At 37.7% G+C, this 24,738-nt stretch overlaps 3 protein-coding genes and 1 long non-coding RNA gene across 8 annotated transcripts in view; 1 reads left to right on the forward strand and 3 right to left on the reverse strand.

Annotated features, from left to right (window-relative positions):
- Positions 1-233: 233 nt before the first annotated feature.
- LOC144642053 (RYamide receptor-like) lies at positions 234-2,060 on the reverse strand. The gene has a single exon (XM_078501051.1). It carries the CDS (start codon positions 1,616-1,618, stop codon positions 491-493), a length of 1,128 nt encoding a protein of 375 aa, XP_078357177.1. The 5' UTR covers positions 1,619-2,060; the 3' UTR covers positions 234-490.
- A 3,886-nt stretch (positions 2,061-5,946) lies between these two features.
- Positions 5,947-15,536, reverse strand: LOC144644521 (uncharacterized). The gene is made up of 7 exons (XM_078504033.1): positions 15,300-15,536; positions 13,369-13,449; positions 12,627-12,803; positions 9,445-9,780; positions 8,779-8,994; positions 7,869-8,033; positions 5,947-6,295 (listed from the first exon to the last, which is right to left on the reverse strand). Exons 1-7 carry the CDS (start codon positions 15,352-15,354, stop codon positions 6,171-6,173), a joined length of 1,155 nt encoding a protein of 384 aa, XP_078360159.1. The 5' UTR covers positions 15,355-15,536; the 3' UTR covers positions 5,947-6,170.
- Positions 15,537-16,454: 918 nt separating this feature from the next.
- LOC144644515 (neuronal acetylcholine receptor subunit alpha-10-like) overlaps positions 16,455-24,738 on the reverse strand; it is a 44,506-nt gene continuing 36,222 nt past the window's right edge. For 3 of the 4 annotated variants that reach the window (XM_078504021.1, XM_078504022.1, XM_078504024.1), the window contains one exon: positions 22,091-24,113. In XM_078504021.1, the coding sequence (XP_078360147.1) occupies positions 23,330-24,113 (784 nt within the window). In that variant the 3' untranslated portion in view covers positions 22,091-23,329. Of the gene's footprint in view, positions 18,517-19,121; positions 19,567-22,090; positions 24,114-24,738 lie in introns of those variants that run through there. The other variant, XM_078504025.1, reaches the window with a different exon arrangement.
- On the forward strand, positions 20,056-24,696 carry LOC144644533 (uncharacterized). Of its 2 annotated transcripts, none has more exons than XR_013569130.1 (2): positions 20,056-20,489; positions 23,244-24,696. It is a non-coding gene; the product is annotated as an uncharacterized LOC144644533 (long non-coding RNA). The 2 variants fall into 2 exon arrangements; XR_013569129.1 differs by lacking the exon at positions 20,056-20,489 and adding an exon at positions 21,434-21,662.

Below are 24,738 nucleotides of genomic sequence, written 5' to 3' on the forward strand. Positions count from 1 at the left end.
GCTTGATTGGATTTCATTAGCAACTGAACAATTATTGGAATGAACCTCGCGGTAATTCCCAAAATTGAACCGCAAATATTCTCAAATTGAAACTACATTTTTTGTATTTATGCCATATATTTAGGGAGATTATTAAATCAGAGAAAAATAATTCGCTTAATTTTCTAATTAACATTTTAATTAAGGGCAATTTAATATTAGAATAAATCAAAGTGACATAACCTCAGTTTCCTTTAGCTTTAATCAAGTTTAATAAAGTCACCAGACATTTGACAACATTTAAGAGTTCTTTTTATCTCTGTGGTGAGATAGTATGAAACAGAAATCGTCAAAGTACGAAATAAGAGTATAATTGTTTTTAACGATTATATTGTTAACTTTCAGCTGATTTACGGATTGATAACGACGGTACTTAAAGCAGATTTCTTGTTTGAAGCCACTTATAAGACTATTCTGTTTTATCTCATATATATCTGTAAATATGTAAGGTTTAAATATATTGACATCGAGGTGCTCTTTGCTTTGTAACACGCTCTACTCTAGTTTCAACTTTTGACTGGTCAGAACCGCTCGGTTTAGTTGGTTTTTTATCGCCGTTAAACATCCGAGTACAGTTTACGACTATTTCCTTAAACCCTTTTCGATAGTTCTTGTTAAAAATGAAATATATACAAGGACTTATCGCCGCGTTAGAGTGCATTATAAATAAGGCGCTGAATCTGAAGTTTAGGCTGTCTATTTCAGGCGGTATCTTTAAATCCCAGACAAAGTGAACAAGGCAGCCAAATATCGTAATAGGCGTGATACACGAGACAAAAACAACAACCACCGTTACGACTTGTTTAAGCACTTTTCTGTTTTCAGATTCGCGCCTTTGTCGTTCTTGGCAAGAGCGTTCGACGGGTCCCTTTTGCTTCCAAACTTCAACGGCAATGGCCGTGTAGAGGATTGTGATCACCGCTATGGGAAATGAGATTAGCACCACGAAGATAATCAAAAAGTAAATCTTTTGAGTAGAGATACTGTCGAAAGCCGGTTCCCACTCGTTCACACAGTATGCATCGTTTTGAAATATTTTTAATCGGAAGGTGTAAAAGTACGGCGAATGTAAGCCCATGGCTACAATCCAGATGAATGCAATGATGATGCGGCACATTTTCGACGTGATGATGGGGGGCTTGAAAGGAAATTTCACGGCGTAAAATCGATCAAAAGCTATGACAACCAAGCTCAGTATGGAGACCGCGGTTGAGATGTCTTGCGAGAAATTGACGATCTTGCATAAGATTTCTCCACCGATACCCTCGACTAGCCATCGGCTCTGGACGATCAGAATTTGCGCTATCTCTTTCGGAACAGCAAAAAGCGGGAAAAGCAGATCGCTTATTGCCATATTAGCGATCAGATTGTTCGTGGTAGTCCGCATTCTCTTGTTTCGGAAGATAATGCTAATAACCAGAGTATTTCCTACCAGAGACATCAACATTATCACACAGTAGCAGAATGTTTTTAGTATTTTGATAGCTACAGGCTCCGCCGCAGGACTTGCACCGCTGGCCGTGGCGTTGCTCATAGCGGAGATATTGCCGCCGAGCGTAAAATTGTCGCGGTACGCCATTGCACAAATTCAATCGTGTCCCTTCTCTTTGATGTAGTATTTATCAATTGGTATCAATGCGCTCCGTCATAAAATGCAAACTTATATTATCGCTAATGATAGCAGGTTTTTCTGTACACACACTTTGTGCTCCTTGCTTGTCCTTCCTGGTTTCCTCAATGAATCCAGGCTCATCAATTTAGAATTGGGCGGTTTTTCAACCCGGTAATACTGAGAGAAATGTCTCTTTCCATAACCTAAAGAGTTTAAAAAACCTGTCTTCCTGTCCTACACTTGATTGATGAGTATACAAGCTTTGTGTACTTTGCGATGAAAGTGTTTATAGTTGCCGAAACGACGGTTAAAATCTTCGCCTTTGAGGACTCCTTTCTCGGCGAGACCGTATTCACTTTCAGCGCCAACCTCGATGTAACAAGCCTTCCTCTTGAATGGCCAGCTTCAAAGCAGAATATCTACTTTGTTCATTCGGACGCTGCCAGTAATCCCTTTAATACCTTTGTAAGCCACCTGCACGCCCATGGTATAAATTAAAACAAAAAAACGCGAATTTGGATTACAATTTTCGCCTCAGAGGATCAAATTTTACCAGTAGCTGTCAGTAATTCGTCAAACATTCTAGTGAATTTTCATATTGATTTATTACAAGCGAAGCAGAAAGAAAATTAATTTTATAGAAAGCGTTTGTTTTCCGTCCATGTTTGATGGACGTTTTTGACACCAAGGCGAAAATTAAACATGGTACGATTAAACAGTAAAATGTGATTTGGATATCTAACGGCAGGTGTGGACATGAGATAAACTTATTCTTTTTCATGAATAGAAAAAAAGTAGAATTGTTGCTTTGAAAACGTTTTTAAAGTGCTTTTCATTTACTGATACTGAAAGTGTCATTGAGCGGCGACGAATAAGAAATAGGTCTTAATCTACACTCGACTCAATGTAATTTCTAGGACGAATTATTGGCGAAATATGTCGTTAATGTTAATTGACCACCGGTTTCAAACAATTTGTAAGCAACTATTTTCTTAACCAACTAGCTATTGAAAAAATATATGTACGATTGAAGACAGTGAAAAGATTTTCCAAGAAATCAATTTAAGGGTAGGGCTCATTGCCGATGTTTTAAGACATTTTAGGCCAAAGGTTAAGTCGTGACATCCAAAAACGAAAATATTACAGGAATATTTTATCTGAAGGGTTTCGCATATTGACATAAAGCGTCGTTTAAAAGCGGAGCGAATGAAAAAAGTTTCTCAGGCTTTAATTAAAACGTAAAATATTCCGCGGAAATTTTTGCTTTGGTTATGTTTTAAGTGTGACGTACATTTTTTCTCGACGTTTCTGTCATTTTGGGATTCTGAATTTAGTCGCAAGTTTAATTAAGAAATTTTCTCCATCGGCTTAAAAAAGGGTGTTAATTTTATCGAATTGTTTATAATCTTTGATATCGTATTAAACTAAACATTGTAGAACTAGTGAAAAGAAAAAAAGGACGAATGTTTTCTTCTCAAAGTAACCGCCGAAAATTCCAGTTTATGATCCGGCAATGTTATTTTCTACGGATTTGTCGTTTTTTGCATATCCTCAATGAAACCGGCTGCTAATGTTACCGGGCAAACAATAATAAAGTCCAAGCGTCGATAAGCAAATAAAGATTCCGTAAATATCAAAACTCAAACCATGTACAATCAGGTTATTGGCAAACTAATATTTTTATTCCGACAAAGACAAATTACTGCAAGAGGTTTTTAACGGTTAAAATTTTCAAGTTAAAAGAATCTGTATGAAAGATCTAAAAGAGAGATAGCTATCGGGACAATTTCAGTTTCACCGCAAAAAGATATCAACAGCAAAGGATAAATTATTCCATTGTGAAATAATCTTAAAAATCTTAGCATGATCTGATCGCTGTCGAGAGCGAGACAATTTCAACGACTAGACGAAGAAATTATGTTCATAAGGATAAGTTGAACATCCAAAAAAAAAATGACGGTTTTTTTCGTATTTTTAATAAGAATAATTTAGTGGAAATGCTAAATGATCTCATTTAAATGCTTGGAAAGGAAAATAGTTATTACAAATTTCAACAGCTTTTTTGGACACTCGAGGGATTTTATCGCAGGTATGATTAATTTTAAACCCAGATTTGCTGATTGTAATCCTTTTTGGGATCATTACTGTTTCTTGGCCGATTTAGCTAAGGGGATTATAACACCCACAAAGGCCCGAATGCTCTAAAATAATCTCAAGTGTAAGAACTTTCGAAAACTGCAAATCTAATGACCGCTAATGATAACCAATATCTACTATACATCTTGCTTCCAACAAACAATTTGCATTGTATTTTTATATTTTTTTTCCTTAACTTCAAGTTAAATAACAACATTTCATAACTATAACAAAAAGAAATGGAGAGGGGCAAGATACACTGATGTAAAACCTTTTTATATGCCCTTTGAATTAAATATTTTTTTCCTAAGAGAAAATAAAACAAGTGAGGAAACGAGGAAAAATAATTAAGGTTTTTCTTTGTCGTCATAGCAACCATGCATAGCAATAATAAGTGTTATATTTGTATAACGACGTCCAATATTATACTTCGATATTAAATTTTCTCAATGAAAATGGCGAATTTATGATGCGCAGATTATTAACGGTGATTTTTATTTTATCTAAAGAATAACAGAAGGTTTGTACATATATGATGTTACAAATACTTAAAACTGCAATAAACCGTTAACGAGAATAATTGTCAGAATCAAGCCTGGTGTTGGAACACTAGCAGCATAACGACATTGGCAATTTTAGTGTCCTTAGTGTTGACGCCGGAGCAAATACTTTTTCATTTTTGACAAAACCGTCTTTTTCGATTTATTTTTTTAGTTTTTTTTACGGATAATTATGTAATTATGTTTCTCCTGTTCCGACTCCCAACTTATCGTTAAAAACAACAACAACAAAAAAAAAAACAGCAGCACAGGGACAACATGGAATAATTTGGTGGTACATGTTTTACTATTTTGCTTTGTCATAGTTCTTCACAGGCTTTCAACAGAGTCATACTAGTTTTATAAGAAAATTCTTTGTTCGCTGCGTGGCACTTGTAACTGTGAAAATTGAGAATAAACGTTATTTTAAGTGCCAAGTAAAGTTCATAATAAACCAAACGTTTCGGGCTTAGTCCTTCATCAGTGGTAAAATAATCGTTAAAACTTTTAACGATCATTTAACCACTAATGAAAGGCTAAGCCCGAAACGTTTGGTTTGTTGTGAACTTTACTTGGCACTTAAAATAACGTTTATTCTCTCAATTTAAAGAGAATCATGTCATTACAGAAGGACAACATAAAATTTAAATGTGATTGTAAAAAGAAAAGAAAATTAAGTGAGTGTATGTAGTCATTATTGGAAAATTGTAATCCATGGTCATAAATCATTTGTTATCTGCCGTCGGTTCATGGCAGATGTCCTGCAGTATTTGTGCAAATGTTGCCATATTTAAAAGAGCGCTCAAATAGACTCGTCTGAAATGTTACAAGGCCACTCACAGCAAATGAGTTTGACGGTACTCTACGGGACACTTTCGAATGGAGTGAACTTGTGGTAAATATGTTCTGAAAAACGGGAAGACTTCATTTTTAAGGAATATTCAGAGGGTAAATGCGATGGCTTTGAAGGAAAAAACTTTAGAAAGTTTAAGAAAGTTAAGAAAGTGTCAAAGCAAGAAGCGTTGTTTCCCCGTTCAGTTTTATTTCTCTCAGAATGCAGCGAACGCGAACATATTTTTTTTATTCTGGCAATTTACCAGCAAGTAATTATCAGTAATAATATTTTTCTTGTAGTTTTTTTGTGTTGTGATTACTGAGCTGAACTTTTAGGTTGAAGAGTGCTCGATCTAATTTATTTAGCTGTAAAACTACGATTCATTGTTTTAGCAAACCCGACATACAGCCTCTTCGGCAACTAAGTAACAGCTGACTTTCCAGGAATAATAGCTGATTGTTCAGACAGTGCTCACAAAAGGGAGTTTATCTTCTTTTCGCAATGTTTATGAGTGTCCTCTTGTTGGTGTTCAGCTTTTACTAAGAACTTATTATTGCAGCCCATTCGCAAAAAAAGCTTATAAAAGAACATAAAGTAACGCGTAAGAATGTTATAAGAATAATAAGCACATAACTTATTTTTGTAATCTATTTTAATCTATTTTGTTGTATTCTCGAAAATATATTAGGTACTAATGTTTATAATATTAGCTAAAAGCTTCTCTAAAATTCGAGAGAAAATAAAGTTTTTGTTATGTTATGTTTAATACAATCATGTATACCAGCTAAACAATAAACAAACTTTATTTCTTTTCATACCGTTACACCAGACAAAATTTAAGTTTAGTCACTATGTATTCAAGCATAGTTTCCAGCACATGAAATGTCATTTGTTTTTTCCACCGATGCTGATTTTACATCCTGGGACTTCAGCAGTTTGATGCACAATATATTTGACATGCTCTGGTAGTGTTTTTTTTTACTTAACGAATTATTACCAATCTTATTGTTTAATGAATACCGGCGGCTTTTCCACTCAACACTTTAACGGGTTCAAGGACGTTGTCAAAAATCTTTTTTCCCACTTTTGCGGCTGGTTCATAACGGGCCACAACTACGAAGCAGATTCTTCCGTCTGTAATGAAAACAAAATCAAAAGTTACAAGCCAAATCCCTTATCATCAGTGTATATGCAGCAAACACATAAACCATACTGTTAGTCAATCTTATAGATTTAGGTTGAAGATAAACGCCAACACTCTTGGCACTCTTTCAAGCCCGATGGCCTATCATTGTCGATGTTTTCTCCGGTTTCGAAACCGGACGTCAGAATTCTGACCTCATCTTGTTCAAGAACACAACTTAAAACGAGACAACTGGTCACTCCTGATCTCGGAATCGGAATTCAGTCTCCATCTAGTGTCCAATGCACTAATTTATAAACATTAGGCCACCGTGACCCTTCTTCTGTTTACCCTGAGAAGTAACTTATTAGTTACTGTTAGGGCCTCCACGAACTAGAAATTTTGTGGTCGACAATTATTTGTTGTCGAAAATTAAATGTTATCGACAACTAAAAAACGTAGTGTGTGAGGTGAGTTGTCGACAAGTGAACGCTATATTTAAAGTTGTCGACAGCTAGGCAGTTTTCTTTTTTCGAAAAGGGAAATTGCTTAGTCGGCAGTGTCAACAACTAAACGTTTTCGAGACCTACGGTTTTTAACCGTACTTCCCGTGTGTGGGAATGTTGGCCCCAGTTGTCGACAACTATTGTAACTGCATTTCCAGTGGTTAGTGGTTTGAGTATGCGTAGTGAATGTTAGTTCTGAAGCTCTCGCTGGCCTGACTCAGTTATTGACAACTAACACTCCAATGAGTGGAATGTTTACATCGGACAGAATCAGTCGTGCCAGCTGAGTACCAACAAAAAGATATCATTCACCGAGGGAACAGATCAAACGTCGCCGACGGAGCAAAACACTATCGACCGAGCAAGAATCGACACACTCTTCAACCAGTATCAAGAGCGCATCGGAGACAAGATGCGTGAACCAAAACCACCATCAACATGCGTTGTGACAAACCAATGTGACGGATGCAGAATGTCGGCAACCAGCCGGCCACACCAACGATGATGAACATAGGTTCTCCGCAACGGGAGTAAAGAACGATCACGGCCAAACATCGGCGACCACCAGTTTTCCGCCAAGATGCAGCGGAACTGACGAACGAAATTTTTTATTAGAAAGAAAAACCTAGCCTGAACACGCAACGGACACCGCGCGAACATTTGTTTAAAACAAATGTTTGAAACATCACACCTCAACCGCATATATAACACTGGAACGTTTTTATTTTCAGAAATGATGTCAGGATGACATCGAAACGTTGTGTCACTGCCGCTTATTTTTATTGTCAAATGTTTATCAAAATTTAGTCTTATTCGACAACATTCAGTTTTTGATAACAAAATACTGAACTAGTCTGTGGAGGCCCTTAGTAAAGCACATTTGTCGTTAATTTTCGCGCTATGCAGAAGTTTACTGCGCTCGTGCAAGCTTACGAAGTGGCCTTTTCCTTGCCTTGATATGATTGTTAAAAATAACTGCAATCGGGCCTAGAAGAGAGTCATTGCTTTTTCTGTTGTGTTCTTGTATAGATCTCCTGCTTAATATACCTGTGAAGAAACTAACTTTACGACAACTTACTTTTATCGATAAACTGAGATCGTCCAAAGCCAACTTTAGTGGTACTCTTCCAAACCATCTGAGTAAATCGTTCTGTTGCTGGTGTAAACGATTTGGTTTTCCAATCAAACTTCTTATTCTCGTCGTACCATAGATTTGTGGCTCGAGCCCCAGTAAGAGGAGAGCCTACACGAACAACAGGAAACAAAATAGTTAGGAGTTTAACATCTGATGTTCAAATTCCATGAATAGCTTGAGGTGGCTGGTAATGGTTTATAACGCTTGCACTTTGATGGACTGATACTATACCATCCAACAGAGGTTAATTATTTGACCCTCCATCATGACTTTCCGGTTACAAGAAGCTGTTTGTTATCATATATATATAGCCTTGGCTCCTAAGTGAAGCATAGCTCATCCACAGTTTTCTTCCACTGTTCTCTGTCTTGGGCTTGTTTGTTATCATGCTGGTCAATAATTTTTATCCTATGTTTTCCCTTCAAAACCGGTTTTGACTTGACGACAAACTTGCCTTCGAACCGACGAACCAGTTCCCGAACCTCGGTTTCACGGTACCGCTTTGAGACTCCCTTGACGACTCCCGATTGGACAATACGTGAACAAAGATTGCGCGTTACTAAGATACGGGGCTCCTGAATATTAAGTACCCGACCTGACTTGGGTCCTCTGAATTACACATTTTCATCGCTGCGATGTCGTCATGCGGTAACCTTTTATGGTCAAAAAGATGATTATTTCTTGCGCGAGGAAATAAATACAAAACACTTTTAACCAAAGAAATTTCGAATTCAGTGATACCTGTTGTCTGAAATTGATCTGACGACTAGTCAAAAGCATTGTTTCTAAAGAAATAACACAGTTGTATACGCTATCTAACTCCCTCTTAAAACAGTAAGGGATAACATTTTACCTTTATAAGAGCATCGGAGGGCGATGTTTTCTCCATGACCTACTCTCTTTTTAAGAACAGTATGTGACGTATTTTTCTGTTTTGCCAATTCCATTGCAAATTTCTGAGCCTCTGTGTTTAGATTCTGATCTTCAGTCAGCGGTGGTACTCCATGGAGAAGGCGCTTCTTGTTGTGCTCAAAAAGAAATTGCTGCCTGAACCTACTCAATGGTGATCCTAATGGAAACAAGATAGTAGTCTAAGTCTTTTCAAATTGGGGCCGTTTATTAACAACACGCATTTATAGTGGGATACTTATTGGAAGGGTGGCATTTTGAAGGAGGGCGCTAAATCGAATATTTATGGAAATTGCTTTACTTATTATTAAGTGGAATGAACAGGCGCAAGTATGGATGCATTAAGCTTGCCATAGAACTAGTACTAGGCCAGCTAAATGATCCATCATAGTTATGTCGGGGATTACAGCACTACAGGTCTAGCCATAAAGGCTTCGCTCGCTGGGGTTTGAGTTGTCTAGTTCATATGGAAAGCCACTTACATTAATTTCTTCTCAACCGTTCACTGCCTCGACTGAGAAAATAAAGAGGCTTTAAACAGCTTTTTTGTGTGTTGATGCATATCCAGCAGGACTTCAGCTCACAATATACTTTTTGATGACAAACCTACCAGGTACTGTTGTCTTCATGTTGGATCGCACATTGTGTAGCACACGTCTTTTAGGAACAAGAAGAAAAGAAGGAACAACGCCATAGTTCTTTGCAGGCTGTTGAGGTACGTTAGGGCTATTGCGCTGTGGAGCAGTCGCCGCCTGGAAATCCCCTTGATTGATTCCTCCCTGTAAACCAATGGATGAAACTGGAGTAGGACTTGGGTTGAGATTGTCATTCGGGGCCACGAGCTTTACTTCATGAGCCACATACTCTCCGGGATTGGCCTTAACTGCTGGTGGAGACGTTGGTTCAGGAATGGCAGTGACAGCTTGTGAATGTTCGGGCTTCCTTTCTACAACAACAAAACAACAACAAATGTACATGGTTTGTAAGGGAACATCACTGATAACATTTAACGAAAATAAAATAAATGACCTGATTTATTGAAGTGATAATGTATTTAGTACTGCTGCACATGGAGATGCATTGTCAAAATATAATGCAAATGAACACAAGCTACCGCGACGAATCCAGCAAGTGGCAGCTGGTGGAAAAATTGAACTAGGGACTTCCGGATTTCAAATGCAGCCCTCTAAACTGAACCACTCGCCCACGTAGCTTCCTACTTAAATCTAAATCGAATAAGAATATAAACCCTGAAAATGACTTAGTGAAACAATCGGATTTTTTCTTCTTCGTTTTTTAACTTCCATAAACGGTCTGGTATAAATATTTTTCTGAATGTTTCTCTGAAGGCTGCTACGCTGTGATACGATGGACACAGTTGGAAATAAATATATGTTATTTGCCGGCTGGGAGGTCCGTATAGTGAAAAACTGTGACCAAGGCCGAGGTCACAGTTTTTCACTATACGGACCGACCCTAAGCCGGTAAATAACTTATTTATTTTTTTCCTACTTTAATGTGTTTGATTAAAAAACACCTAAAAAACCTACAAAGACTTTCTTGCCAAATGTGTTTGTATTTATATACGCGAGCATCCAATGTTGAGTCGATCGCCATAAGCTACGGCAAGAGTAAATAATGATCTGTTTGCTATAAGAGCTTACTGCCAAACAAAATAAATTCACTTTAATGAACAGTACTCAAGGAAAATTTCATCTCAAAAAAAAAAAAAAAGCATCTGAAATAATAGAAAAGCACAATGTAGAACAGAGCAATCAGCGAGTTGCGAAACACTTTTAACTTCATTTCGGCTTGTGAGTTCTTTAGTTAATTAAACTTACTTTTCGGACTGGAGAGCACTTAGCTATTTACATTTGTATTTAACGAGTCAAAAACCTCTGTGTTGATTCCCACAGTATTCTGTTTTGACAAAAAGTTTGCGAAAGTGAAACTGAATGAAGCTGAAATGTGTAGTTTGGTCGCCTGCACAGTGGCGGCACAATATTGCGAGAATTAATTTGACTGTTTTTTAATAAAGCATCTCATTTTCTTGAATGGCGATAAGCAGTATTCGGTTTTGGAGAAAAGTAGCAGAGAAGCAAGGTGTTTGAAAGGATAAATCGAGTCTGTAAACCGGCGACTTGCAGTTAACCGCAATGGCGTGAAAATCAGTGCGAATGCACAAACAACGATCGGCAAACCACGGCCATAACTTCATTTTGTCACTAAAGAGAATAAATACTCGCCTTTTGGAGAACTTCAAGGCCTTTAATTCCACTGCTAATTTTCCCTTTCAAATTTACAACGGTTGGTGAGCAACTACATCGATTTAAATCATTTTGGAGAGCAAAACTGTCATGGGTTCGTTCGTCTCGCCGCGAAATGAAACTCACGAAAGCGTTACCGTGGCCATTGGGCAGAGATAGGAGAATCTTGCCCGCGCTAATAACCAATCAGATTGCAGGATTCGTTACCGTGCCCTCTTGGAAAAAAATAAAGAACCTTATTTTTTTCTCAGCGCGCGAGCGGGCAAGATGAACCGAATCCTGCAATCTGATTGGTTCCGGGAGCGGGCGGAATTTTCCGATCTTGACCGCGGTAAACGGAACGGGATGCATCACCGCGCGAAATCAGTTTACAGCGCGAGTCGAACGAACACATGAAAGTTTTGCTCTCCAAAATCGAAATAGCTGTTCACCAGCCGTTGTAAATTTGAAAGGACTAAAAAGCAGTGGAATTAAAGGCCTCAAAGTTCTTCGAAAGGCGAGTATTTTATTTTATTTCTCAACAAAATTGAGTTGTAGTTTACCGTTCGTAGTTTGCCATTGTTTGTGCATGCATTTCGCTATGATTTTCACGCCATTGCAGTAAACTTCACCGGTTTTTAGACTTCCTCTAAGAGTTAAACTGCCTTGTTTATCCGTCACTTTTCGCTAAAAACAGAGCACTATTTGCCATCATTCAATTAAATGAGATTCTTTGATTAAAAACGGACAAATTAATTATCCCAAAATTGTGCCGTACGTAGACACTACGCATTTCATTCAGTTTGGCACTGTTTATCAGAATAAAATTCTGCTAGGAATCATTGCAGAGATTATTAATTTGTTCAATACAAGTGTGAATAGCTTGTAAAACTGCTTTTCAGTCAAAGAGTATTTTTGAGTCAAAAGAAATAGGATTAACACCCTACGAGCAAAGTTTCTTTCAAGACTTTTCAAAACATTTATCGGCAATTGTTCGGGAAGCCGAAATCGATTTAATTGTGTTAAGTTTTGTGGCTTATGTGTGCTATATTTATGATTTTTTTGCTTTTCTTGATTCTCTGTAGTGTAAATTAAATATGCTGAACCGTTCTTGAGTATGGTTCATTTTAAACGAAGCTATTTTATTCCGAAATAAATAGCAAACAGAATTCTTCACTCCTTGCTCGTCGATCGAGTCGGACTCAACATTGAAGTCAAATTCGCGCGTATACAAACAAAGATTTTGCGACGCATTTTTTCTCGGTTTCTTTTCCAAACAAATTGAAGTAGGAAAAAAATAAAAACGTTATTTGCCGGCCTAGGTCGGTCCGTATTGGGAAAAACTGTACCCTCGGTCTTGACCACGGCCCTCGGCCTGCGGCCTCGGGCCGTACTCAAGACCTCGGGCACAGTTTTTCCCAATACGGACCTACCGGCCGGCAAATAACATATATGTATGGAACACCGAATGTGAAAGAACTGACAAGAACTCCACAATAGACCAGCAGATATATAATTCTTTGTCTCTGATTTGTTACATAGTTACCTCCATCCATAAGAAGCCTTAGGTTAAGCACCAAGTTGACTGCTGGCGGTGGCTCTTTATTTTGCTCGGTGACAGGAAACAGGTATGTACCCTCAGGTGCCTCTTGAGCAATGGCAGCCGGCGCAGCTGACTGTTCGTGTGTACCATAGCCTTTGGGAAGTGGAACATGGATGGTAACTGAAAAAGAGAATACATGTCAATGAAAGATTAGCCTCATATCAATCATCTCTGGACGAATGCTCAACGAAAAAGTATTTTGCCTATACCGTGTAATCCTTTTTAAGAGATCCAGATCTCATTCCCTCCCCCACCACGGTCCCAAAGAATAATCAACAATACGCAATTCCCTCTATAATATTTACCTGTAGGGAGTCATGGTAGTTGTATTCAACAAAACATGTCTTAAACGTGATAAGTAATGGCAGTGAAAGACTTGATCATCTTAACAGAAACTAAAATATTTACTGAAAGGCAAATTCTCTAAAGTAAAATTCATTAGGAGATCAATTGGGAGAAGTTTGATGCTGATTCAAGACAACATGGAGGGGAACAGCGGAAGAGAGGAGAGGGAGGAAGGGAATGGGTTCGATCGAAGGGCTGGAGTTGCGTGTGCACCGTAAGGGCCCACAGAAACTGGTAGGCGACAGAATGTAGAAGTCTAAAATATGTGCCTCTTGGCACAGAGGATAGATGAAGGTAAGGATTGGAGGATAAAACGTTAACTGAATAAAGTTTTTCTTACTTGGAGCTGTGTTGATAGTTTGCGTTCTTGCTCCCTTGAGATCAACAACGGGTTGAGGGGCAACACTCCTTCGTTCTAGTACTGTATTAATATAAAATAGTATAATTTATGAGTTTTTAAAGGTAAAAAATCTTGAATATTAGAACAAAAAAGCACCTAATGTATTCGACAAGTAAGTGTTTATAACATCGTCTAAATGAAGCTTGACGTTGACCTACTTGTTGAAAATGTTTTGCTTCATTGTACAATTTCACCTTTTTGTCCTTAAAAGCTATGAAATAGGATTCTCGTACATACAGTGATACCTAATCATGCTCAGGCTAATCAACTAATCAAACAGGCTCAGAATGTGTTGAAAACCGGCGAACTCTTAGGAAACCTTATATCCTAACGAAGTAACAATACTTCAAGTTGCTCAACAATTAAATATTGAAAGACCGAAAGAACGTGAAAGAAGGTAAAAAAAAAATAAATTAGTGCAGAAATACGCGCCTAACTGCAGTTTTCCATATTTTCAGATCGAGGCTAAAAGAGGTGGAAAGTTGTAGTTCCTCTCTACCTCTTTTTTCACATTTCGCGTTCGTTTAAGGTGGCTCGTAATAGTTTCGTCAGAATTAGACATGCCCGTCTTTGGTATTCTATCACAGTACAGCTATACCAATAACGTTAAGGAAAACCTTTTAGCATGAACGTTAACAACATTTACCAATGAACAATTTGAGGTCATAGTGACGTCAAAATCTGTTTCCATTGCAACGTCATATGAGGTTAAAGATACACTATTTTGGACCTTTCGAGGCTAATAACTCAAAAACTACTCGGTGAAAGTTCTTCTTGTTTACATATTTTTATCCAACTGAAAAAAATATACATTTTTGCAAATTTTTAAAGAAATCTGTCAAAAGGATTCGGAGCTACGTTATTTTTGCATAAATTTAAGGTGGCTCTGAACATTTCTGACAGAATTTTTTAAAACATTGTCAGATTGTTTCTTTTGTCCTTTAGACAAAAATATATGAAAAACAAAAACTTTTACCTTCTAGTTTTAGAGTTATTAGCCTCAAATGGTCAAAAATAAGGTATCTTTGACCACTTTTGTAGTTGCCATGACAACGAATTTTGACGTCACAGTGACTCCAATTTGTTTAATAGTAAAACCTTCACAAGGATGTTCTAAAAGTTAAACCTCAACATTACAGGTGTAGCAGCAATAGAATGCCAAAGACAGGCATATCTAAACTACTACGAGCCACCTTAAAGTAAAATACCATATTCATTTCATTTTTGCGTCTACCACGCAGGTTTCAAGCCTGATCATGACGGCTTCTGGGTCCGACGTTCGTCTTTTGTTTCTTTAATACTATGTGACTCCTAGCATCACTAATACTACTAGCCAGATTGCAGGTTACCTCGTAAATATTTGCCCGAGATATTTGCCGTCACCAATGATATCCTGTGAAAGTAAAGTGCCCTGCCCAACAACGAAAGACCGAGGATAGCTTACAGACTTTAACACTCGATATCTGAATCGAAACTTTAGCGAGCTAACCCGGCATTAGCCAAACACACGTTCCTCTCCCTTATTTCATTATGCCTAGAAACCAATGAAGCGCCTAAAGGAAAATGGTGTAACATTATTTTTCAGTGTAATGGTTGCTCTTTCCTTGGGAGTGTGAAAGTAAATTTGTTAATGTTTACATTTCTCGCCTGAGCAATTTATCATATGGTTTAATTTTTCTCGATAAATTCAAACCAGACAACAAAGGCATGTTAGGTTTAGGTTTGATGACCAATTTGAAAACACAAATTTTAAGATATCGAGTAATTTCTAGTTTTTATTTTCTGATATATTCCATCAACGTACGTTTTTACATGTTACACTTACTTGCATGGATTCACGTGTATAAACCAAGGATGAAAACAAAGCTTACCTGCTGTGGTCAAAACCGAGCGAGTAATCAGAAAAATCCAAAACAAGAGTTCCATTACTCGTTACTCATTAGCAACCAGAAAAGGCAGAGGCTAACCACGGTTAAGGACGACAAACAAAAAAGATCGAAAACTTGACTAACGACAAGTGAACACACTCGTGTTTTTAACTTAGAAGGATGTTAGATCGACGGTAATGTAAGAGCGAAGTAAGCAGATCTTTGGCTATGGCTCCTGTTGCGCCGCCACCAGAATGGAAAGTACTTCGGCGGGTGAAACTGTGTTCTATAATTACGACCTCAAACAAAAGCGCCACCTGTAAATGGACTAACTGAAACTGAGCACCGAACAGAACATGTGACCTGTGAACTCTCGGCTACCAGTAATCCCTCATTTTTCGATCTCAGGGTCAATCGAGTGGGCGCGCACGCGAGTGAGCAAGAAAGTTGCATCGAACAAAGAGACGCGACGCGCGAGAACGAGCCCGTGCAAAGTGATTTTGTGACGGCATGCACGTTTCGACCACTCGACCCTATAAAAATCGGGGACTGCTCGTAGTCTAGGTGAACTGCAGCAGTATCGCCTTTTCACTGATTTAGTTTGTGGCAAAATATAACAGGAGGCAGGTCTTGGGAATAAAGGAACTGGTCATTCAAGAGAGATGTTTTCATTGCCATTAAATTATCCCAAGGTATTTCCAGATTTACCACTAAATGTTTTTTTAAATTTGCCATGAAATTATCCCAAGAAAAAAAAATAAAAAGTAAATTCTCTTTTGGTTCTGTTATAATTTAAGATCTTGAGGTCAAAACTTGAGGTTAACTATGTTTCTTGCAGCATATGGGTGGGATGTGAGATAAGTCCATCGAAGATTATCCCAATTGCAAGGTTGTCATAACAATTTGTGGTATCCATTTACATAACTTGGTGAGACAGGGGCACTGTAAAAATAAAGTACCTTAGTTGCCCTAAAACAAGAAAGCAGCCTTTTCTTAGGCTTGTCTGCCAGCAGGCTTTCTGCGGGAAAAAAAGAAAGAATAAAGGGAAAGAAGGCTAACTAAGGCTCTTGAAAGCGCAAACTTTCCGATCCAGAATCCAACTTCCCTAACAGAAAACCACCATGCCACCCTCTACATTTGTGTTGGACATAATTATTTATTCTGCTCAATGTTTTGGCACATTTTATTAGCGGTAGCTTTATGCTCGTACTGTTAATTCATTTTAATAAGGTAGCTAATAATTCTGAAAAATGTCCCATAAAATAGAAATGAGATCCGTACTTCAAAACTAATTTATTTACGATCTAGAATGTGGATGGAATATCAAAGTTAACTGAAACAGTGAAGTGGTTCTAATATTTGTTATTTATTTATTTATTTATTTATTTATTTATTTATTTATTCATTTATTTATTTATTCATTATTCCAACGGAGCACAGCGTCCTCTTCCTTTACGATGACCGGCACTAAAACGTTGATGGATTGATACTACCATTATTTTTCATGCTACTAGAAGTGGTATCAAACAAATGCAATTATTGGTGAAAAATTGTTCAACGAATAATGATAACCACGTCAATATACAACGTTTTGAAAAGTTTAATTCATTTTTCATTGACATTAAAATGGAGTCAGTGAGCTCGTTTTTGCGTTACAAGCACTTAAGTCTAGGATAAGGGTTGATTTGACAGGCTATATTGTTATCATGGTAACTGGTTATGTCAAAAAGATGACTGCACCTTGTTCCCCAATGATTGGGTATTTGCATGATACCAGTCTTGCAGCGTCAAGTTAGAGCAGTTTTCAATTGAGTGTCTAAAACCAAAACCAAAGTAATTACTCTGGCCAATCACAAAGAACACAGACAATCCAGTGAACCAATCAAAACTCGAAGCAAATACATGTAGCTAGCACGAAGCGCGGGAAAACGTGCGGGACCTAGTCATGATTGGTTTTGGTTTTACTCCTGATTGGCTAAGAAAGTGGCGCGAGATTTTTAAGCCAATCACTAAGCGTAGTAATGCAAAACCAAAGCAAACGCAATTTACTTTCGACACTCAAGTGAAAACCGCTCTATAAACAATGGTTATATTGATCGATCAAAGTATTAGAGTTCGAAAGAGCTGGAAACCATACGTTATATAGAATGTATAACCACAAGTAAGGAGAATTTCAGAATTTGTGAATGAAAGAAGAAAATATAGGAAACCTAGGTTTCATTGATCAAACCAGGTTTGCAAACACGACAAAAATTTATAACATACTTTTATGTTTATTTGCCCGAGGAAAAATGCTTTCTTTTATAATGTTTATCACCCCTGTTATTGAGCAAAAAATCACAAATACACTTCTTTACAGTTCCGAAAGTAACCACCTTCCGAAAGAAGGCAACTTGAATTATGAAAATTATGGGGTTTTTGACCCAGGCTGTACCAAAATGATGCAAGAAATTCGTTATAGATTACCCTTATTCTTTAGGCAATATATCTTACTTTGGTTTGATGAAATATCGATTTTTTTCAACAGGATTTATGTTCAACATCTCTTTATATATTATTACGCAGTGAGGTAAAGAGGCCCACATAATAATAATAAAATAATTATGACAAACATGTTAGGTACCAGAAAGTAGAGATCCCCCGAAAGTTGCGACCCACTAAATTGCTAGAAAAAAGAATGCTTAATCGGGAAGTTGCGAGGGTCTTTTGCAGACCGCACACATGCAATGTCATCAAGTAGAATGATTTCGATGCCTATTCAGAGCTGCTACCTTTTACAACTTTGACAAAGATCGAAATACGGCCAGCCTCAGTGGCACAAAACCGTCTAATAGAACCCTTTGTCAGGTCAGGAATTCCATCGGCAAAATTCATGATCATCTAGCCCATTGATGATGTAAATTACAGCTATCTATTTTAAGCTGTGGTGGTTCGGAATCTGTGCGAGAATGGCACTAGTCGAGGAGACCAAAACGAGAGAGAAAATTATTAAGAAAACTCGATCAACGACTTTAGATACAAAGATCCAAAACTCTCTGTCTAATTGAGTGTCTTCTTCTTTAAGCGATCTCTTTGCAAGATCATTGATTCCATCTGTAATTTTGGTCAAGGTGTTCGTGGATTTAATGGCCATCGCTGGCAGCTTGCTTGGCGACAAATTGACAGGCTTGAAAGGTTTAGCTCCTACCAGCTTGATGCAGTTGCTTTCCAACTCCTCCACCTTGCGATAAGAGTTAAATAAATAAAAATTATAGGTTAGTAGTAATGAATTGCCACTTGCCAAAACGTTTTAATTAATATTTTAAAAACTCTTTTTCCAACCTTCTGATGGGCAATAAATTGATTACATGATACTTAGCAAAAAAAACAGGATGTAGTTTTTTTGCTCACTCCATAGATTAATAACGCCGTAACCGTTTTGAAATTATTGCCGACAACTAACCAATATATTGGTTAGTTGCTCGGCAAGTAATCAATGCCGTAATACAGTCGTAATCAATGCCCGTTAGCAACTTTATGGGAGGCGCAGCCTGATTGCTTGGCTTTTCGTGAAACTACACGCAAAGTTTCGGAATTCCTGCCGGCGCAGCATCAATGCAACACATGATCTTACACGTGATCAAGTTTTGAACAGAGTTCATTCACGTATAAACAAAAGTTTCCATTACATCGTACTGTCATAATGTCTAATGTTGGGAAACTAAGTATAGTTTGAAGTGAGGACGAATTATTCAAGAAATTGATACCTTACAAAGTGTTAATACGTTGCAAGAAGATTGGCCTTATTTACATGGGGTTTTTTGCAAAAAAGATACACCCACTTACCTTAACATCTATTCGTCTTGTTGACCTAACATTGGCTCTAGGGTACCCAGTGTCAATGCACAGCATCCTTGCGAGGTAATGAAGGAAAAACACTCGAACCCATTGCGGCATCTCCGTCTTCTTGTAACAATTCAAGGAGATACAGTTAGCAACCAGGGAGGCACCTATCTGAAACATGGAGGCCAGCAGGATTTTTACAATAATAGGTGTGGCATCTGATGTCACTGGAATGCTGTCGGCGACATTTAGGATGACGACAGACATGGCCAGGAAAGATTCTATGACTAGAGTCACGCGCTCACCGTATTCCGGTGGAAACGCGAAGGTCAGAACAGAGAAAGAAGTAACGACCAGGCAAGGAATGATGATATTGAAGAGGAAAAAGCCAGGAATGCGACGCATTCGGATGTAGAAGGTGATGTCAGGATAGGGCTCAGGGCAGCAGCTAAGATTAGAAAGAAAACAGGAGAGGACTTTAGGACAGACGAAAGTGAAGAACAATGTTGCACCTAATCCTAAATCACACTATAACTTATTAACGTTGTGCTTCATGAATAGATATTGACTTTTTCCATAAAATTAGGAATGTAAAGAGCCTCCACTTCAGTTAGAAACTCAGGGAAACACAGATCCCAGCTTTAATAATCGCCGCAACATCAGGCTTAACCTCAACCAATAACCGTCGTGCCAGCTCATTCTAGAGTTTCAAGGTTAATTGCCTCAACAATTAACTAAGAGTTCTTCTGTTTTGACCTTGACATGCAAAATGGACTTGAAATTAGCTTAGTTGCATGATATCAATTGAATTTTATCAGCAGAAAATTCGTAACTTTTAAATAGGTTTAAAAACATTTCAGGGTACTTCAATTCAATTTCTTTCGCCGCAAAACGAAGCTCGCATATTTTTCTTGAATCTAAGTGCTCTGTTGCTTCTAATAGAAATGGCAGGGGGTCATTACTCGGAAATAGTATTCCCGTAGACAAGAGTCCATCATAAATAAAATACCCCAGTTTGACATTAATTTAAACTTAACGAGCTAAATAAATTCTAATTGCTTAGTCTTCCAAAGTGCGTCGCATGAAAGCTGTAACTAATTTCTAAAGAATGCCACAAAGGATCTAAAACTGAGTTTAAATAGTGTCAGTTCGTATCAGAAAAAGACCTTCCAGGAAGTAACAGTGACCACCTCCGTCAAGTGTTATCTGTTAGTCAACGTACCTTCAAGTTGCTTGTAGATGTGGAAAGTCGTGTCTCTGGAAAGCTGTGTCGGTGTTTGTACCGTGAAGGAACCTGTGGGTAGTATTTGTTTTTCGTGCTCAAGTGCCTCAGTATATGGCGTGCACCTTCCTTGTTCACCGCTTTCTGTGGTAGGTCCGGTTCTTTATGTAGTTGTCGCGTACTTCACCGCGGTCAAACGCGGGGAGTTTCGTTTATTATGAAGTGTTAGTACGAGCAGGGATAGATAAAATAGCACCTGAGTGTAAACAAAATCCCATTTCCTCAGGTAAACGAGCCAAAGCCGCATTCGAGCCAAAGTTCTTTGACAAAATGGCGCCGACAAGTCCGCATATTGCTATTTACAAACACATAGAACTTTTTTAGTAAAGCTCCAAAAAACTTAGTAAATCGTCAGAATACCGGTAATGTATTGAACTTTGAACTGTGAAAATTAAAACCTTATCTTTGAAGTGCTTTTCTTGTTTTTTTGCATATTTCTGACGTTTGACCGCGGTCGAGTCGCGTACTCAGTTCATAGTTCAAGGGCAATCCTTGGATCAAGTTTGTTTTTTAAAAGAGTCACGTGTACCACGTATTTACTGTTTGTTGTTGTAGTCGACTCACAGGTAGGCGTCAAGATTTTTTTGAGCGCTAAGACTTGAATTAATAAATATAGTCCGATAAAAGAAGAAAGTGCGCAACGTTAAGGAAAAGAGGTGAAATCAGGTATACTAGGAAGTCAAGCGTGATCTATTTTAAAGAAATGATAAAAAGCTGTAAGTTTTAAGTGAGACTTAAAAAAGTGGGAGTTAAACTGTTTCATGATGAAACATCTTTCCCGACACTTCTACATCCCACCATCATTTTTGCTTTTTTTTTTGCTTTCCGGCTTACTAAACTATTTCAGCTATCTCTCCCACAACAGACTGTTGTTTTGTTTTTGCAAACTTCGTCTTTTGCAGATTGTATTTAAGTTGAATATTCAAGAAACATTTTTATATCAACGACTACGAACGAAAGGCAATTGCTTTTCACCTAAATTATTAAGTAAGCTTCTATTACTTCTATTACTTACAAGGAGTAGATTTGCGAGCATTCCATTACAACACAAGTCCATTTAACCAATACGATACTCTTAAACCACTTAAATTTATAATGTTAATCGCTGAGAGTCAGCAAAACAAACCTTTTCTTTGACACTCCCTTTAAGAGTGCACTTAAATCTACATGTACGTTAACTTCGTTTTCCTTATAGACTAGTAACATCTAAACGTTCCTAAAATATGGGAAATCGATAGCCACGTTTATTTCAAGAAAAAAAGGTAAGTGGTTAGATTTATGTAACTCTTGTATGTTAAACTATTTCATTTCTTATTTTTTGGTTAAGTTCTTCGTTACATTCATTCAGTGCTTTGTCCTTTGGTGACGGATTGCGTGTTCGTAACGTCTTGTATGCCATTATGTGAACAAGTGTATTTACGTTTAGCAAGGTGTAGGCTGACAAAAATGAAAAATCAAGGAAACTCAACAAACTATAAAGGAAGGAGAAAACAAACAAAGATAGAAAAAAACCTATTCACGAAGGTTTATCAATAATTGAACCTCTTTAAACCAAGCATTACGAGCTGAGTGATGTGGAGTTTTATTTCAAGAAGTGAAGCGTTTTACGTTTTATATGTAGGTTTTATTTTGTATGTGAATAAGAAAAATAAAATAGTAGAAATTGAGAGATGAACGACCATAATCCAGCTTAAATTCAACCCACGACCAGTATTTTATTTCACAATCGGTATATTTTATAACGTACAACATTAGGTTATGATTGACGAAAGACTTAATGCGGATACCACTTGATGGTATATTGTAACCCAAATTTGGATGTATCTCCAAGGTTAAAATGAAATATTTATAGTTTTAACATTTCTTTAAACTTCATTGGCAGAGTATTCTGTTCTTCTAGTATAATGTTACCATTGTTTTTAAATTCACGCAGTGCCATCCCCAAAAACAATTCCCTTCTTTTATTTATTTTAATGCGCTACTCAGTATTTTTTTTTTACCAACTGAGTTTTGTCAAAATTACTTTTACACCTAGCTTGTGTCGTCTATGTCAGGCAAACATACAGTTTATCAACGCCACGATGGGACACGTATAAAAATAAAATAGTTGCACAATGAATTTATTATTTTGTGAAGGCTTATGAACGAAAACTCATAATCAAACTTGGATTTTCTGATACCCTGTAACTTAACTCCAAATAAAGGAGTCATGAAATACAAAGGATGAAAAAGTAATAAAAATAGGAAAAGGTTTAATCGTTTTCAGCCATCTTGTTATTTTTCTCGTCCAATATTGGCTTTACTCCTCCTTGTTGAACGTACATCAATAATATAAGTAATTTATCATATGCCAACACAAACTTCCCTCACAAGTCAACTATGCCGGTAGGTCCCAAAATATCCTCGTTTCGATTCGGCATTCTTCCTTTAGTTCTGATTAAGATCAACAAGTCAATGGTCTTTAATCAACTATCTGGATGTTCCTATCCTCTTAAATATATCACGGTTTTTAAACGGAAGCAGCGGACTCAGCATTCATTGGTAAAAGTCATACATAATTATTTTTTTTGACATAGTTTAACGAACATGCATAACAATCATATTATCACATCATTTAAAAGTTTTCCCTCGAAGAAAGGAAAAACCTGTTATTTTATAAGTCACACTCCACAAAATGTATGTTGTAATGTTGATAACTCCCAGAGTTCTCTCACTTCCCTTTATGGCAATAAGCTCAACTTTGATTCATTTACTTTAGAACTAAATCTACTCACAATGATCTGTGAGCAATAAATTCTGCAGCCATAACTGTTTTTAACTCCTTGTACTTTTTTGTCTTTCAGACCAGAAGATTTGGGAAGTTTTTCATCCGGACATTTTCGCCTTTCGGCGAGCTCAGTCCTCTTTAAAAACCACGATCATCAAAGTCTTACAAGAGTAAATTGTAGTGATCTGGCACTTGAGCAAATATCGCGCACGAAGAACAGACAAACGCTATGGAAAATACCAAAAGGAAAAGGCGATCGACCACGCGCGAGACGAAAATCCAAAAATCACGATCTGCCATATGTTCGTCGTGGTTAATTTCACACTGAGCCAATTCAGCGAGTCCTTCTGCAATCTTTGAGGTAGTGTCCCGATTGGCTCGTTGCATGACTGCGTGATGTATTGGTGAAGATAAGGAATTTCCATCTGCTGACTCGAGGGGTTTTGTCCCAGAGAGCTTCCTTGCCTCCAGAACCAATATATCTGCTGATCGACTTGGCACTGGCACTCGAGGGAGCTGTCTTTCTATTCTTTCTCTCGGTTGACCCGAGTTAATACACAACATTCTGGCCAAGTAGTGAAGAAACACCACTCTGACCCACTGTGGCATCTCGTACTTTTTGTAGAGATTCAACGAGATACAGTTTGCGATAAGCGCGGCTCCTATCTGACACATGGAAATGAGCAAGAACTTGGTGATGAGCGGGGCACCGTCGGACGTGACTGGAACGCTGTCGGAAACCATCAAAACAACGAACGACAGGGCCAGGAATGACTCGATCACCAGAGTCACTCGCTCACCGATCTCCGGCGGCAGGACGAATGTCAGTATAGCTAATGATGCTATAACCAAGCAAGGAATGATGATATTGTAGAGGAAAAACCCTGGTTTTCGACGAATATGAAGGGTGAATGTGACATCTGGATACGGCGAGTCCGGGCAGCAGCTGTATGTAATAGAACACATAATTACAAGCCAGTAGGGTCGCGGTGCGATGTGCAACGTGCTTGAAGGACTTGCATGCACTGCTAAAACTGACTCATATTATTAATTGATGATGCCATATACCAGTATACTCTCAAGCTAACTTATACGTGCAAAAAGTGCTAGTGCAGTTTTCAAAACTTGTTTTCAGTAATCTGTAACATTTCGACGAACACAGCTCCTAACTTGCTAAAAGCTTAGAGAAATAGGAATAAGTAACAGTTAGGATACAAAAAGGGTTAGAATAAAACGAATCAAACAAAAATGGGAAGAATCTTGTTAAAACATAAAGCGAAACAGAAAGTCAGCCTTGAAGTGTTGCTATTGTAATCACTGGGCTCAAATATTGTATAAGTGTTTTCAGGAAGTTTCGTGATCAGTTGAGGTTCTCTTACCACGCACAGTTTTTGTCAAGCGTTATCGTATTAAATCACTGCATGGTTAATATCGATGTTCCCCTTTACAGTAAATATGATATTGATCTTCCGCTGAAAATGACTGTTTTGACTGCCGGCTCGGCAATAAACAATTAGCCTGATGGTCAACGTTGTTGTTGTGTCAAGATATGATATAGGCTCATTGTGATC

Source organism: Oculina patagonica, chromosome 2 (assembly GCF_052425735.1).
Source record: "Oculina patagonica isolate OP01 chromosome 2, crgOcupat, whole genome shotgun sequence".
Lineage (NCBI taxonomy): Eukaryota > Metazoa > Cnidaria > Anthozoa > Scleractinia > Oculinidae > Oculina > Oculina patagonica.

Bases quoted from the DNA above. Each gene is read 5' to 3' on its own strand.
- LOC144642053 (XM_078501051.1), bottom strand. From the start codon at position 1,618: ATGGCGTACCGCGACAATTTTACGCTCGGCGGCAATATCTCCGCTATG.
- LOC144644521 (XM_078504033.1), bottom strand. From the start codon at position 15,354: ATGGAACTCTTGTTTTGGATTTTTCTGATTACTCGCTCGGTTTTGACC. The intron at 12,804-13,368 runs GTAAGAAAAACT...TCTCTTTTTCAG, and splicing joins AACTATCAACACAGCTCCAA to TTACCATCCATGTTCCACTT. The intron at 8,034-8,778 runs GTAAAATGTTAT...TTGTTCGTGTAG, and splicing joins CCTCCGATGCTCTTATAAAG to GCTCTCCTCTTACTGGGGCT.